The following is a 14996-nucleotide window of genomic DNA, read 5'->3' as shown; positions in this document are numbered from 1 at the left end:
ACAGTAGCCAGACTTTTCTCAAAAACTACTTACAAAATGTAGCTGAATTTGGTGGACCCCCTGTAACTTTATTTCTAACATATTCCCGAAAAACAAGTTTCTTCTCGTAATGGATGTCAAATATTTAAATTTTATTGCTTATAATAATAGATGAAGACAAACCTAAATTTTAGTTCTTTATAATCGAAAGGTAATATATTTTGGCTTTCGCATTTGTAAACCCCAAAATTTTGTCATCAAACCTTAGTCCACCAGAACCACTTTGGTAAACGTCACCAAACATTATATATTACAAGCGAAATAAAACATTATATATTTTAGATAGTTTATTTAAACTTAAGCCACCAGAGCGGAGGCGGTGCTAGACTCGTACTTCCAGTTGGGGGGGAGCACGCTCTTTGTCTTGTAGTAGCGGGCCAGCCGGTGAATTCTGGATTCGACGAGAATGAGCCTGAATTTGCTGTCCTTGTCTTTCCTATTCCTCTCCAAGTGCTTCCTCATGGCCACGGCCTTCTTGATCAGGTAGTACAAGTCCTCTGGTAGGTCAGGGGCGAGGCCCATGGCCTTCATGATACGCAGGATCTTTTTGCCGGTGACAAATCTGACTTGCGCAACTCCGTGTGAATCCCTGAGCATGACACCTGCAATACAAGAGTTTTTTATCAGTTATTTCAGAGTCAATGCTTGTTGATTAGATGCCGTCTTCTGAGGGTCTAGAGCACAACAGCCATTAATTTCAATTCCCAAGCATCTTATTGACATCTAAGTAGAGACACCATAACAACATCTGATATTACTCACTGGTGTACATTTTACACAATATATAACATGAGGTCTAGACTATATGAGAAAAATTTAGTAAAGAAAATATTATGACGGTATATAGTCTATATATACACACTAATAAGTTTTATGTAAAGAAAAGAATGATAAGAAATAATAAAAACGATATAGATAATGTTAACACTTGAAATAAAGGCTTGTTGTTACACCTTTCTCTAGGCTTCATTACTTTTGTAGACAACTGTAAAGGATATTATAATACATTCCCGTCTTTCTTGTCTCCTATGTCTCTAGGATCTACATCACGTCATCATCAGCATCGCATCGAAAGAGAGAATTCCACAGAAATATTTTTTTTATTTAAATCGAGCAAAAGGGAGAGAGCTCTACAATACTTCTCTACGCGTGATTGGGTGACGATTTTTATTAGTTGATCATTGTTTTAAATCGGTATAAATACTAGTTAAGCTTAATGAATATACACACTTCTACTTCGGACTTCGTGATGTTATTACATCCAAGGCCTACCAACCCTAAGTAGGATTCTCTCATGTTTAAACAATCTTATATGTACATTTAAGTTCATTAAAAATTGTTTGGGAATAAATTGACTTAACTACTTAGTAAAAGTGACCAAGAAAAAGACTTCTGAGTTAGTTATGTACAGTTTTCAGAGTGAACTTTGGAACCCACAGATTTTAATCTGATCCTAGTTTCACCCTATGTACACATATTTTTATATTAAAGCAGGAAGGGTTAAAATTGTGCCTATTTTTGGCCCTGTGGGTTGTGGGTTCCATGTTGGGATGGCACTGTTATAGACAGTCCAATTGGTGTAAACAATTGTAAGTTATTGATAAATAAATGACTTATTGTGTTACATATGCAAGCTATGAATAATCTTACATTATTTTAGTTAATTTGTCTGTTGTCAGGAAGTAAATGAACAAAAACTAATTATCCCTTCAATTGTTTATCTCGAGTAACTCGTGGGAACGTAAAGAATTTTTTTTTGCATAATGTCGGGTATACTTGTGGTGAAGACAAAACAAATTGCATTTGTATTATTATTTAATGAAATAATTCATGTCATTTTTTTCCAAAAGATCATTATTTTGCCCCTTTTTCAGGGAAATCTTTTGGAAGACATACATTTTAGAATATTCCTTAGTCTGGCACCCTTCGACATAACAGAAGGGATTCGAGATATTGGTGTCAAATATCAAGGCAGCATTAAGTGTTGTTTAAAAACTATCATTGCTCTTAATTTTATTTTGTAATGTTGATGATTTCCTAAAATTGAGCTGGACTTTTATTTCTGTTTTCATTCCTATAATGCCTTATTTTTATCTATATATGATATATTTTTATTAATGAAATATTTTTTTTTGTAATCATAATTATCTCCTTTTATAGGTAGAAACAATTTACTCTATTTATGTCAAGTACACTTATCTTCGCTGGAAAGTAAGGAAGCATGCAGAAAATGTTTTTACAATTGGTTCAATGAAATAAGCTAATACTTAACAAAGTCACACAATTTTAAATGTTCCACACAGTATGTTTTAAATTTGAAATTTGCGTTCTACACTGATTTCAATTTCAAAGTTATTCAATTAATTAAATTTCTTATGTAATTAATTCTACTCAACAATACTTGTTGTAAATTCCTCATCTTTTAAAATTAAGCCACTGGTCAAGTCTATTTGTAAATGAAGAGTCCAGTTTTTAAATATCACCATATTCAAAGGACCTCTAGCAGAATTTTTCAAGGCAAGGGATCCTAATTTGTTCATACCCTTTTTTATATTCTTACTGACTGAGTGGTGATTATTAGGGTTCAAGCACATGAATAATAACTCATGGTCAGTCATTAGAAATCATCATTATAGCAGTATCATTGCATTGTATACATTTTGTTCATGGAGAACTCATGAAACATCATATACAAGGTGTATCTATATATATATGTATATATCTCATTTGCTGTCAGTTAATGTATGGTACACTATTCAAAAATCAATGATTTTAGAAATGTCCCTGTACACCAGCTAATCCGCCCTTTGTAAAATATATAACTTATATATTAAAAAAGGAAGGGTTAAACTCCTGTGTCCATATTCAAATTGCCCCCATATGAGGCCAGCTCTAGGCACCATGTTTATGGACACTGTTGCCGACTTAGTACTGCGAGATGTTATTGGCCTGTTGCATTTTAATAGACAAAATAATTGCCATTAAATGCCATTTGAACTAAAAAATTGGTATGGATAGTATCACTTCAATAATGAAATGATGACAATGACAGACCAGCATTGCTGTAATGCTGCAGGAAGACAGTGGAGGATGCAATGAAAAGAAATAGAACTGATACAGGTCAGGTAAGCAACTAAATAAACTAGGAATAAGTAATAAAAACACAAAATAATTTTAGGTAAATAAAATAAAAACGGTAAACTCATATTTCACAATAACTATAAATGGAGCATATTAAATAAATATAAATAGAGGTAAAGAAATGTAATATCACCCGGATGTGATATTTGAGGTACAAGGTGGAAGAATGTGAGGCAAAGAATGAAGACATAAGTATGAAAAGAATGACAGAAGGATAAGGAAATAAAAGAAAAAAGTGAAAAAATCATTATAAGAATATCAAACCCTGTCCTATAACAAGGTAGGAGAGGTACTACAGCTATTTAAAAAAAATAGACAAAATGAATGTAACATATTTTCTAGTGTTACAAATGTGCTATACATTCTTCACCCATTTAAAACTTTTACACCTTCCACCTATGATCCTGTATATAATTTTATTATTATACTTTTCTTTCTTGTGAAAATCATATAACCATTATTATATTTTCAGTTAGATCCAATGCTACAAAAGTTTATGTCAATTAAAGTTACCCAGTTCCACAATTTCAAGTAAAATCCCAATGATTTAGGAGGAAAGTATTGCTGTCAAAATATTTTGAAAAAATACCAATTGATTTTTACAGCTCTAGCATTGAAAATTTATATACTAGATGGCAAAAGGTTTTTCATAATGAAGATGAATATATTGTCGATTATAAATAAAAACTTGTTAAAAATGTAGTCATGTGAATTTAACTTAAGAAAGTGACATTACTTTCCGGTTCCCCTGATATATTTATTGATATTTTATTGTGTGCAAAACCTTTTTGGTCACAATAAAATACAAGACCTTATATTTCATTAATTTATAACATTATTAATGAAAATTACTTGAGAAAACTATTTTTTTGTAACACATAAAACATCAAACACAAGACAATTCTTATATCCTAAACATTTTAAGTTGTATGCATAAGAGTATATGCTTCTACTGCCACAAGGGCCTTCTTTGATTTTCATTATTAAGTGTTATTTACATACAATTTGAATTCATTTTTAGATTATTTCGTTTTTATTACTCAATATCTCTCTAAAGATATACATTATATATGTCCGAATGATTTCTAACTTTACCTACTAACAGAAATTTTTAACTTTTTCCTATCTTAGAAATAAAACGGTTGAAAGTATAGCAATAGTTAAACAAAATGAAATTATTTTCAAAATGACTTCTAACTAAACTTAATTTACAAATCAAATTGTTATCTTTCACGACTAAAAGTTTTTTAGTTAATCGTATGATTTAAGTAGTAAAGAAAAATTAAAAACGTATATGTTTTTATAGTAATTACATTAATATCAAGAACTCTTTCGTTATTCGAAAAGCGTGGTAAAAAGTTATGGTTGATACGTACCGATTTGGGACGGTGTGAGACCCTTTTTGCCGAGTTTGAAAATCTGTTCCTTAACATCGTCAGCGGTCAGTTTCAACCATGTGGGCACACTGCGACGATACGGCAGCGCCGACTGGGAGATACCCTTACTGAAACACACAAGATCACACTTTTAACGACGCCATGTGGTCACCAAGAAACATTTCGAGGTTAGGCGATACACAAGTTACAAATCTTGGGAACATAAAACTTGATGTATATAGAATTGAACTATATTTCCACAGATTTAAAAAACGTTTAATTACCCAGGTGCGTGCATACGACCCATGGTTACGGCTTTAAAGAAATATCGCCGATCTGACAACGACAACAAGAGAAACCAAAAAGATGGTGTCCGGAAGAAGCAGAATCATTCACTTCCATATAGTGTTGTGACTTTTCATACATTCGTTCATTTAGTGATTCCAAACATTTCTTTTTGTGTAAATAATAAACTTTTAAAATACATTTTTATTTATTTTATATATAACATGGTTTAAAATGTCCTTAAATCTTAAACTAATAAAAGTAATTTAAACTAATAAAAATATTCAACTATAAAAAGCGTTTTTAGAGAATTAACTGTATTCAAGATTTGTGTTGCTTAAATCCATAAATAAGAATTATATTCAATATAATTTATATTTGCGTACGATAATTTTTAACAGTGCATATTGAAAAATCAAAATTAAATGACATTTAACACCTCTCGCACAGCCTGCTCGCACTGTGCCTCAAACGTCAATAACAAAACTTTGATTCTGGGTGAAAATGGCAGAGAAATATGGTATATCTGAACAAGAGTTCAAAATTATACAACAGCAAGCAAATAGGAGAGCTGAACTGAGACGGGAGTTCCTAAAACAGAGAACTAACCCTTGGAAAAATGCTGCCGAAGCTGGATATGTCGTGAGTACATAAACAATTACGTAATTTTTTGTAATTTAAAAATACAATAATAAATAAATGCTAACCATCGTTATATTTTCAGTTCGATCCAGCCCTACAAAAGTTTATGTCAATGAAAGTCACCCAGTTCGACAATTTTAAGCCGAACAGGAGTACCAGTATGTTTGGACTGTGTGCTGTAGTCATCCCAATGTTTGTGTATGGATATTTCATCTGGAACGATCGCAACGACAGAGAACAGAAGATCAGGAGTGGAGAGCTCCGCTACAGAGACAGGATGTTCAAATTTGTTTAAAATGTCAAACCACTGGCTTGTTACTAGTAATATATAGTGTTTAACTGTATATATTTTTCTTTCTTTTTTTTCCTAATAATGCTGGCCACTTTGTGATTTTCTGTTATGAGATAATAAAAAATAAAGTTGTCATTGTTAATTTGTGACTGTTGATTTTACTGCAAGGGACATTTAATAAAATGAGTGACAAGGTATTATCTGAAACGGAATGTAAAATTATACAAGCTCAAGTGGAGAGAAGAGCAAGGTACAGGAAGGAATTTTTGAAGAAAAGGACTGATCCTTGCAAACATAGCATGGAGTCTGGTGTTGTTGTAAGTATATAAAAAATAATTCAAAAAAATTATTCTATACTCTCAAATCTTTTCATGCAGAGGATAGGTAACACCACCTGTAAAAATTATTAAAAAACTTTTTGGAGGAAGTGAGATGGAATATCAATGAACACATTTCATTTTTGTGTATTAAAAATTCCATATTTAAAATAATAGAAAACAATTACCATTTTTCTACAAGTGATATAGATACCCCAATGGGATTGATAATTATTACAGAGTTATCAGAAGAATGGCTATCAAATTGAAAAATAAGCATAAAAGTTACAAAATACCAAAATTATTGACATAAATGTTAATTATTTGGTAACCACACTAGCAGATAGATAGTAAATGTGTGATATGGATACAAAATTACTTTGAGTATTTTTTTGAACATTTACTGGATATATATTAGGGGGACTGGAAAGTAATGTTGCATTCTTAAATTAAATTCACATGACAACATTTTTAACAAGTTTTTATTACTAATCTACAGCATATTCACCTTCATTATCAACAACTTTTTGCCATTTAGTACACAAATTGTCAATGCTGGAGCAGTAAAATTCAATTGTTTCTTGTAAAATATGTTGACAGAAATGACATTACTTTCTGGTCCCCCTAATACAATGGATTTTGTAAACTTTTCCAAGCGGTAAAAATGTGGTTATAATAAAGCTTCATGGGATTTACATACACATCTATCTCTGAATCTTGCTTGACTATGATAAATAATGTAATTGTCTTAATAAGTATGTACAATTGTACTCAGCAGGAAGTAGGCTTCCAAGCGTTCCTGTTGGCAGTATATAGGGGAGTGGGGGATGGGGTTGAGAACAGCAGCAAAAGTCCTAGTGCTGAAACTATGATGAATGATCTATTTGTAAAAAAAAATACTAAAGCGATGTCATTCTTGTATGATTTTTCACTGTCCAAGTGGCATTTATAGAATGTGCAGGTTTTGAAGAAATTTGCAGAGGGTGCCTACCCTAAGACCTCTATGGCAGCAGAGGTTGATGTTTCCCCGAGGAGCCCTGCACTGGACTAGAAAGCTGGCAAGATCTTAGATCTTATGTTAGAGCCCAGAATATGTCAATATGCTCCTTGACGAAACATCATGTAATTGTATTAAAATTCATGTACAGTTATGGTTTTTATTACAGTTTGATGAATCCCTTCAGCGCTGGCTTTCGATGAAGGCGTGTCAAGTGGAACATTTTCATGCAAATCAAAGGACAATAGGAATGGCGTTAGGAGCTGTCGGGTCGATGGTTGTGTATGGTTACTTTATACACAGACATCGTAGTCAAATTGAGCAAGACATTCGCTGTGGAAAGCTAAGACCACGGGACAGGATGTTCAAATTCCACTAACCATTGCCATTGTAATGTTTTAATAATTTATCACGTTTAAAAAGGGACATTTGAATCCAATTATTACAATGTAGAATGAACACGAATATAACAATTTTTGTTTTAATGTCATATTTATTGTGTATTGCAACTCAAGACTCTGTTGCCCAGAGAAAGAGCTTGGAGCTGTGGTAGCCTAGTGGTAGAGTGATAACCCCCAGCAAACTCAATCCTGTAATTCACACTTTGTGCATTAATTATATAAGATTGCTACTGCTCACAAATAAGTTTCCAGAGGATGCGCAGCACCATATCTGCGATTATGGTATATCCTCTATAGATCTCTTTGAGAGAGGCTCATGCCTTTGCAGTGGACCTCAAAGGGCTGAAATGACCAAACAAATATTAAAATATTGATATGTAGTAAGCAAGACCAGTCATTATGGCAATCTATGGGGAAAGCTTAAGCCTTGAAGTATCTGGGGAGTCTACCAACTGAAAAGAAGAATATTAAAAAAGAAAGACTTAGGGATAGATAATTTATTAGCAAATAAGACATAACACTAGCTGTACTTATATAAACATTTAACTTAGTTAACGATCATCAAGAGACTTATCCCTGGCTATTACGGAGTCATCAAACTTGACCATATATGTGGTGCCCTTGTGCCAATGAGCTGTGACTTTTGCAGGCTGTAACAAAACAAAAATATATTTGTTTAAATTTATTGCATCTGAGTTTTGATACAGGTAAAAGATTTAAAGGCCGCTCGGTTGCCTGGCATAAACCTCTCCCAAAGGTAACCTCGATGACCAGTCTTGTGTTGCATCCAGCATCTTTCTCTTTCTCTTATCTCAGCATTTTTCATCTTCACGAGACCTTGTCTATGTCGGTGCACCACCTAGTGGGACGCCATCGATTACACGAGCGATATGTCCAGCTCAATGCCACGTCAGACGAGTAATTATTGAAGCAACGTCGGTGACCTTGGTTCTACTGCGGATCTCGACATATCGGATTCGATCTTGAAGCTCTGAGCACACCTATGCCCTCTGGGTGACCTTGAGCCTTCTAATAAAGTCCATCGTCTATCGCAGGATGATGGCTAAGCTTTTAAATAGTGTGAGCCATTTTTCGATATTTATTGGAATTATATGTAAGAAAAGGACCAATATTTAGCCACTTCCGCACATGTTTTTTTTTTTTTTACTTTTGTAACTTATGTGATTGAACTATATATTTATCATGTGCTGCCTGTGAAGCGAAATCTCTTGCCTTTTGGTCTAAAAGGTCAAATTCTACATTATGTAAATTGAAAACTAACTCTGTATGTAACACTTTCAGATGTAATTTTAGATTATCTCTAATCTTAAACCACTGACAAGATTCAGCCTCTAACCAGACCTTATGAGCCTTACGTATAGCCATATCAGCCGCATGGCTGACCATGTTATGTAAATATTAGTCCTTATCTTACTTAGGATGGACTTCCGCGAGGTAACGCCTGGTTCCATTAAATATTGGAATTATATGACAAAATATGTGTACTGAAGTTAGATATAATGGCACACGTATATGACAGCGCCCTTAATAATACTTTACGCCGGTTAGTTAATTACGATAGATAGTTTGGATTTCACTAATTTTATAGTTGCACAATAATAATTATAATTATTCACACCAGTAATTTGTTTCAATTTCCCAGCAGCTGACGTGGGTTATTTAAATTTAAATATTGAAATAATTCGACAATCAATCGGAGCCAAAAATAATTCAAAATTCTAAGAGCCGCATGTGGCTCGCGAGTTTGGCCACCCCTGGTCTATAGAAACAATTTTTTTTGCCATCTCTTCTGAGACTATATACCTCGAAAGATATTTTATAAGCCGAGACTATTTTCTAAATTCACTCAAGGGATATATTAAGTGGTCCGCAAAAATTTTAATCGCGGGCCGCGAGTTTGACGCCTCTGGATTAGTATATTACCGTAGAGGTTACTACTTTTGTATATTTTGGGCAGACAATATTACTCCTTATATTGACAAATATTTTTCCCAACGATATCCGCAATGGTAGGTGTTGCAATTAGTGTGGTAAATTGGTAGTGCTGCCAGCATATAGGCTATGTGTATATGTAGCTGGGTCCATTTCAGGGCAGCTTGGACATATTTCTTGAGAGGTCATTGACATTAGAATGTTCCGCAACTGTCGGTAGCTGTAGTTTCATTTACTTATGTGAAGATTTTTATATGACATGTCTGTGTTTACTTTAATTGTGCAAGTTGAAGTCTATTTATTAGTTTATAAACATACATGTTTATAAAGATACTTACAAAACCACTTTTAGTAAGGACCGCTTCTATGATGCCAGCGTTGAATGTGGCGCAGTTGAGAGAACCCTTGTCTTTGGGTACACTTATAAATTTGTTTACCTGTAAATACCATAAATATTTTACAATTTTCGAATGCTATTTTAGGCCAAAAACATTTGTTTATACAATACAATGTCTCAGGTATTATATGAGCTTCTTAGAAGCCAATGCGGTAAGTTCAATTCACAAAAATTTAGAAAATTAATGAACATTAGTTCTTAAAATTCTTGGTTTATTAATTTAATTAGAAAAGTCAATAGTCTTTTTCGAAGTGTAAACTCTCCTTAAAAAACAAGACATGTACAGGATGTGTAAATAAAAACGTTAATATTTATTGAAATAACGACAGCATCTTAAACACTTCAGGACTTATATTCTTTGGCAGTTGAAAAAGATAAATTTATGTAAAAAATATATGATAAAAGGTGGACTTATTCACAATGGCTTCTGAAATTATTATACAATATATTTAGAAGCTATTAAAATGGGCTGTCTAACCTAGAAAAAAGTAAGCAACGAGTAAATCCTTGAATAACTAAGAAGATTAATATTTATTTTATCAAAATTTCCAGAAAATATCAAAAAATAGACTTAAACGTATTGGCTTCTGAGCGGTTCATATATCAGTTAAGTATTTTAGCAGTGTTGATATCTACTTACATATGTCTAAAGAAACTAGTTTCTCTAGTAATTTTGTATTGTGCCGCGCTTACTTAATGTCGGTAAAGCAGTGTCTGTTTAACCATGACACTTCATAGATGGCGCTCTTTATAATGGTGTTATGATGGCGTCCATTGCGGTCGCCGGTCGGTAAAGCAGTGGATTTTTTGTAAAATGATGAAAAATATGTGAAAGTATAAAATTTTAAAAGGAATCAACAATTTGATTAATAACTTTAAATGTCTTTCTCGTTTCTCTGTTTTCAGAATAATGCATTATTATTTTTTATTTTGAGGCATATGACTATGACATTTGCTTTTTACTATTTTCATAATAATCCTCTTGTATTATATTTATTGAAAATATTCTTGTGGTAATACTAATTATGGATTATAAAGAATGTACTTATTAATGAATATAAAAATGACAAAAATGTCATCTCACCAAAGCGTCTTTCTCTATAATGTAGTAAGTTCTTTCATCATCATTAGCATGCTCCAATTTGTCCGCTTCTTTGCCGAACAAAACCTGAAAATGTATTAGAAACATTAATACAATTATTAAACACAAAAGACTGTTTGACCTGCAATGTTCATATCAGCCCTGGGAAGGGACAGCGCAAGGTTTAGTCTTCTAAACTATCTGCCCAGTGGCGGGACTACCAGCCTTCTCTACTTGTCTACCAGCTTGTGGCCACTAGTATAGAACCTTTTGACTCTTACCACAGTCAGTTGCATGACTGATATGTCCCGCCCAATGTCACTTCAAAGAAGAAATTTTTAAAGGTACAACAGATAAGAGTATAGTTAGTTCTAATTTAGATTCATGGCGATTTGCTCCCCCCAGAAGTTTAGCATAAGGGAGAATCCTTCTTCACATATAGAGTACCAAAATCAACTCTAGTCAGATCAATCTAAATTAAAGAGCATGAAAATTGACTATTACCACATAGAAAACCTCAACTAACAACAAGTACATTTAATTCATTCAGTAATTTAAGTATTAGACAGAGTAAGGTTGCGGAAAATCACTTGATACGAGTAGTACAAGATTGGATACCATAGCAATCTTTTGGAGATGCCTATGCCTTTCGGTGGGTGCCTATTTGCAGATATGATAATAAAAAATGGTGACGGTTGTCTGATTCGCATTGTTTGCCGCATACGCATTTATCAGCGGACTAGCGGGTGGTGCACTTTGTTGCACGTCTACCACTGCATGTGCAGAAGTGGCTAAATATTGGTCCTTTTCTTACTTAGGATGGACTTCCGCAAGGTAACGCCTGGTTCCATTAAATAATAAAAAACAAGTCTCGAAATTTAAAGCGATATCTAGTGTCCATAAGAAGAAACTTTTGCATTAGCTTACCTTCCACAGTGTAGACTTGACAAAGAGCAGCATGTTCAACAACTTGATTTCCCTTTTGCTGTTTCTTTCCCTCACAAAGTATAAATCTAGCAAGCGTGTACCAACATCCTGTCCTATTTCTGATAACCTAAAAGTTAATGAGATTATCAAAATAAATTATTTACAAATACTTTGTGTAGTGGATAAGGACCGCACAAAAGAGACACATAAAAAATTACAAGACTTCATAAGTAGCTACAAGAAAGTAAGTTATTTAATACAATTAAAGTTTTTCTTTACATAGAATATAGGCATAAAATTCTGCAACAAGGTTTCATGTAGGAAATAACTAAAAATAACTGACAGTATGTGAATTTTCTTGTGGCAAACTGGTTTAAAACCATTTTGATCACTAGAAGATATTATTAGTCAGTATAGACACCCATTTACAGTCAGCTTTCAGTTACAATGTAGTCAGTGATCAGTTTTTGAATCTCACAAGAAAGATGATTAAAAAAACAAGTTTTGAGAGTATATTTACCAGTTATAAATCAAGTTTATTTCACATTAGGAATGGAATTAATAATTCCTGAAGAAACTATGTATTCTATACAAAAAAATGTTCTGGTTAAAGATAATAAAGTCGGGATTTTTCAAGAACATTGTAAAACTAATATTTAATACATACATAGCAATTATAAAATTGTTCATAACATTAAGTTCAGCTAGATGCTGTATTGATATATAACATCATAATATATCAGGTATCATACAACATACTAGTATTATTCTTTGAATTAAAAAATGCCATAACAAGTAATTTAAATTAGTGGGACACAAACAATTCAAATTAACTTCCAAATATGAATATTGGTGTAATTTATTTTTACTAAAAATTTTATAATAATTACTGTAATATTTTTTTTATTTTACTTGTTATTGTATACCAAAAATTATGTATTACTTTAGGTATTAAAGTGCTCTGTATATTAAAATTTCTTCAGAATCTTATTTTTGAAATTAAAAATGATTGAAAAACATATATTTTCCATTAATACTTCGAATGCATCTTCAATGTATAATTTCTGTGTTACACAAAAACTCCCTTATGAACAAAGTTATGATTATAGAACACAGAAGTTGGTCTCTAAACATGAGGTCCCAGGCGTATTTCTACTGTACAGATTTTTTTGTGGTCCTAAACGTGTTAAAATACCTGAACAGTATTTTGAATATGATTTCGTTAATTAGCGTTGGGCGTAAACTGACGACTAGTAATATTTCCTAACGAACGATAAATATACGTAAATTGTAGAGATGCACTCAACATTTAAAAGCATATTAATTGTTTACTATCATATTTAATAAATAAATACGTTAACTAACAACTTACTTGGTTTGTAGTTCATGAATAGAATGCGATCTGTTTTGACAGTACTGAACTATTTCTGAAAACAAGAGAGCATACAGAGCTAAAGAAACTTCTCCTTTACCTTTACTTATTGGTTTATCTAGAATAGAAGTTTTAGATCGACTAGACGACATTGTGTTGGTTTTAAAGTCTAAATGCATCGAATAGAAACTAAAAGTTGCATTCTATCAAATTATTGTTTACTGACAGTTAACTATTGACAGGTTATCTTTTGACATATAGTTGTTTTTTTTTTTAAAAAGGAAAAGCTTAAGACAGTCAATTGTAAACGCTTGTAACAATTTATATTTTTTATATTTGTATGAAATACAATAATCTTAAAAGCAACAAGAACAAACGACAGTCATTTCGATATCGACAGGTTTTGTTGTTAAAAATATTAATATATAATTTTATAATGTACTAATATATAATTTTTTAATGAATGCTTGACGTATTTGATAAAAAATATATATTATGTTAAGCATATATTGCTAACAGAAAAGTCGCGTAGTTAATCGTGTCTATTTTTTCGACCAAATGTTATGAATAATTCTTAACGATGTAAATAACATACGAATTACGAATTAAGTTCGTTAGTCATTAGTAAGTTAAGATATTGTTGCATCATCACTGTACTTTCTAATAAAGAAAAGTTTAGATTATGTTCAAATGTAATTTCAACTCTTCTCTATCTATATAAAAATGAATCTCTATTTATCTGGATCACGACGGGACTTGAGATTAACTTCATCGAATTTATCTAAAAAGATAATTTATAAGTTTTATAATATTAAGAGACGTTTCTTATGAAAAAAAGAGTTATAAAATGACGCGAATAATTAACAAATTTGGGAAATAAATAAAACTTCACGTTTGACAGTTTGCTATAACCTTCTCGCGTTTTTTTTAAATTTACGCACAGATAGATTTACATTATCTATGTTTCAACAGTTTCATCGGTAAGTATTTATCGAGCACTAAATTATTTCATGCATTTAATTCTAAATCAATAAATAAAGTGGAATATATGGCCTAAATAATAAAGAAAATAAATTATTTTTTTCTTTTATTAAGCCATACAATAGCTTAATTTTGCAAGTTATTCGTCAAATGATTCCAAATGTTTTGAGTATAGATTAAAAAACTTTCTACGCTACTGATGACCTTGTTAAGGCCGGCGGAAAGCGCTGGATATAGGCCACTGCTGACCAGTGTATTGGATATAAAGAGATTCCTGTCTAAGACGATGATGATGATTATTTATATAATAAAAAAAACCAAGTCTTACCTTTTCAATCTTAACAAATCCTTCATAGGTCTGAGTATACGCATATGTAATAAAGTTCTGTGACATCTGGGACCTTCTTTTTTTGGGTGTAAATTTAAAATTGTATATTATTAAAAAAAAATCTTATTATACTATTATAGAGTTTTTAGTTGATCAAAATATGTGGAACTTGATTGTTTGACTCATTTGCAGAGTTTATTTTATAATGCATATATCGAACAATGTTAAATTTCATTTAAAAAGCGCAACTGGTGTTTTTCTGGTTGGTTACTTAGTAGATCTGCGTTCCCAGCCGGCGGTAGCTCACTACTTATAATAATAAAATAACGATTAAAAAGTGTGTGTAAATGCCTATTCAAATAAAGATATATTGAATTTGTATAATAAGTTCTATCTATGACTGCTATAATCTGTATTAACATATTGTAGTGCTAATTGAAGCCCACTCTAATATAAAATCAAAATTA

General features: G+C 32.1%; 3 protein-coding genes across 3 annotated transcripts; 1 reads left to right on the top strand and 2 right to left on the bottom strand.

The window, feature by feature from the left end:
• Window positions 1-308: 308 nt before the first annotated feature.
• On the bottom strand, window positions 309-4950 carry RpS13 (ribosomal protein S13). Its single transcript, XM_068777685.1, has 3 exons — window positions 4841-4950; window positions 4557-4684; window positions 309-641 (listed from the first exon to the last, which is right to left on the bottom strand). Exons 1-3 carry the CDS (start codon window positions 4861-4863, stop codon window positions 337-339), a joined length of 456 nt encoding a protein of 151 aa, XP_068633786.1. The 5' UTR covers window positions 4864-4950; the 3' UTR covers window positions 309-336.
• A 331-nt stretch (window positions 4951-5281) lies between these two features.
• On the top strand, window positions 5282-5827 carry ND-B15 (NADH dehydrogenase (ubiquinone) B15 subunit). The gene is made up of 2 exons (XM_068761116.1): window positions 5282-5483; window positions 5566-5827. The coding sequence occupies exons 1-2, from the start codon at window positions 5346-5348 to the stop codon at window positions 5776-5778; spliced, it is 351 nt and encodes a 116-aa protein (XP_068617217.1). The 5' UTR covers window positions 5282-5345; the 3' UTR covers window positions 5779-5827.
• A 2171-nt stretch (window positions 5828-7998) lies between these two features.
• Trs31 (trafficking protein particle complex subunit 31) lies at window positions 7999-13452 on the bottom strand. Its single transcript, XM_068761171.1, has 5 exons — window positions 13221-13452; window positions 11849-11975; window positions 10925-11008; window positions 9782-9880; window positions 7999-8140 (listed from the first exon to the last, which is right to left on the bottom strand). Exons 1-5 carry the CDS (start codon window positions 13397-13399, stop codon window positions 8042-8044), a joined length of 588 nt encoding a protein of 195 aa, XP_068617272.1. The 5' UTR covers window positions 13400-13452; the 3' UTR covers window positions 7999-8041.
• Window positions 13453-14996: the final 1544 nt, after the last annotated feature.

The sequence above is a fragment of the Battus philenor genome, unplaced genomic scaffold (assembly GCF_028537555.1).
Source record: "Battus philenor isolate CCGP_79_NKW_IND1 unplaced genomic scaffold, ilBatPhil1.0.hap1 SCAF_14, whole genome shotgun sequence".
Classification (NCBI taxonomy): Eukaryota; Metazoa; Arthropoda; class Insecta; order Lepidoptera; family Papilionidae; genus Battus; species Battus philenor.
This window is presented reverse-complemented; position numbering and strand designations above follow the sequence as displayed.

Excerpts from the sequence above, each read along its gene's own strand:
- RpS13 (XM_068777685.1), bottom strand. The coding sequence starts at position 4,863 with ATGGGTCGTATGCACGCACCTGG. Across the intron at positions 4,685-4,840 it reads GGTCGTATGCACGCACCTGG|TAAGGGTATCTCCCAGTCGG; the intron begins GTAATTAAACGT and ends TGTGTGTTTCAG. Across the intron at positions 642-4,556 it reads TCTCACACCGTCCCAAATCG|GTGTCATGCTCAGGGATTCA; the intron begins GTACGTATCAAC and ends CTTGTATTGCAG.
- ND-B15 (XM_068761116.1), top strand. The coding sequence starts at position 5,346 with ATGGCAGAGAAATATGGTATATCTGAACAAGAGTTCAAAATTATACAA. Across the intron at positions 5,484-5,565 it reads CTGCCGAAGCTGGATATGTC|TTCGATCCAGCCCTACAAAA; the intron begins GTGAGTACATAA and ends TTATATTTTCAG.
- Trs31 (XM_068761171.1), bottom strand. The coding sequence starts at position 13,399 with ATGCATTTAGACTTTAAAACCAACACAATGTCGTCTAGTCGATCTAAA. Across the intron at positions 11,009-11,848 it reads TCAAGTCTACACTGTGGAAG|GTTTTGTTCGGCAAAGAAGC; the intron begins GTAAGCTAATGC and ends ATACATTTTCAG. Across the intron at positions 9,881-10,924 it reads TTATAGAGAAAGACGCTTTG|GTAAACAAATTTATAAGTGT; the intron begins GTGAGATGACAT and ends TGGTATTTACAG.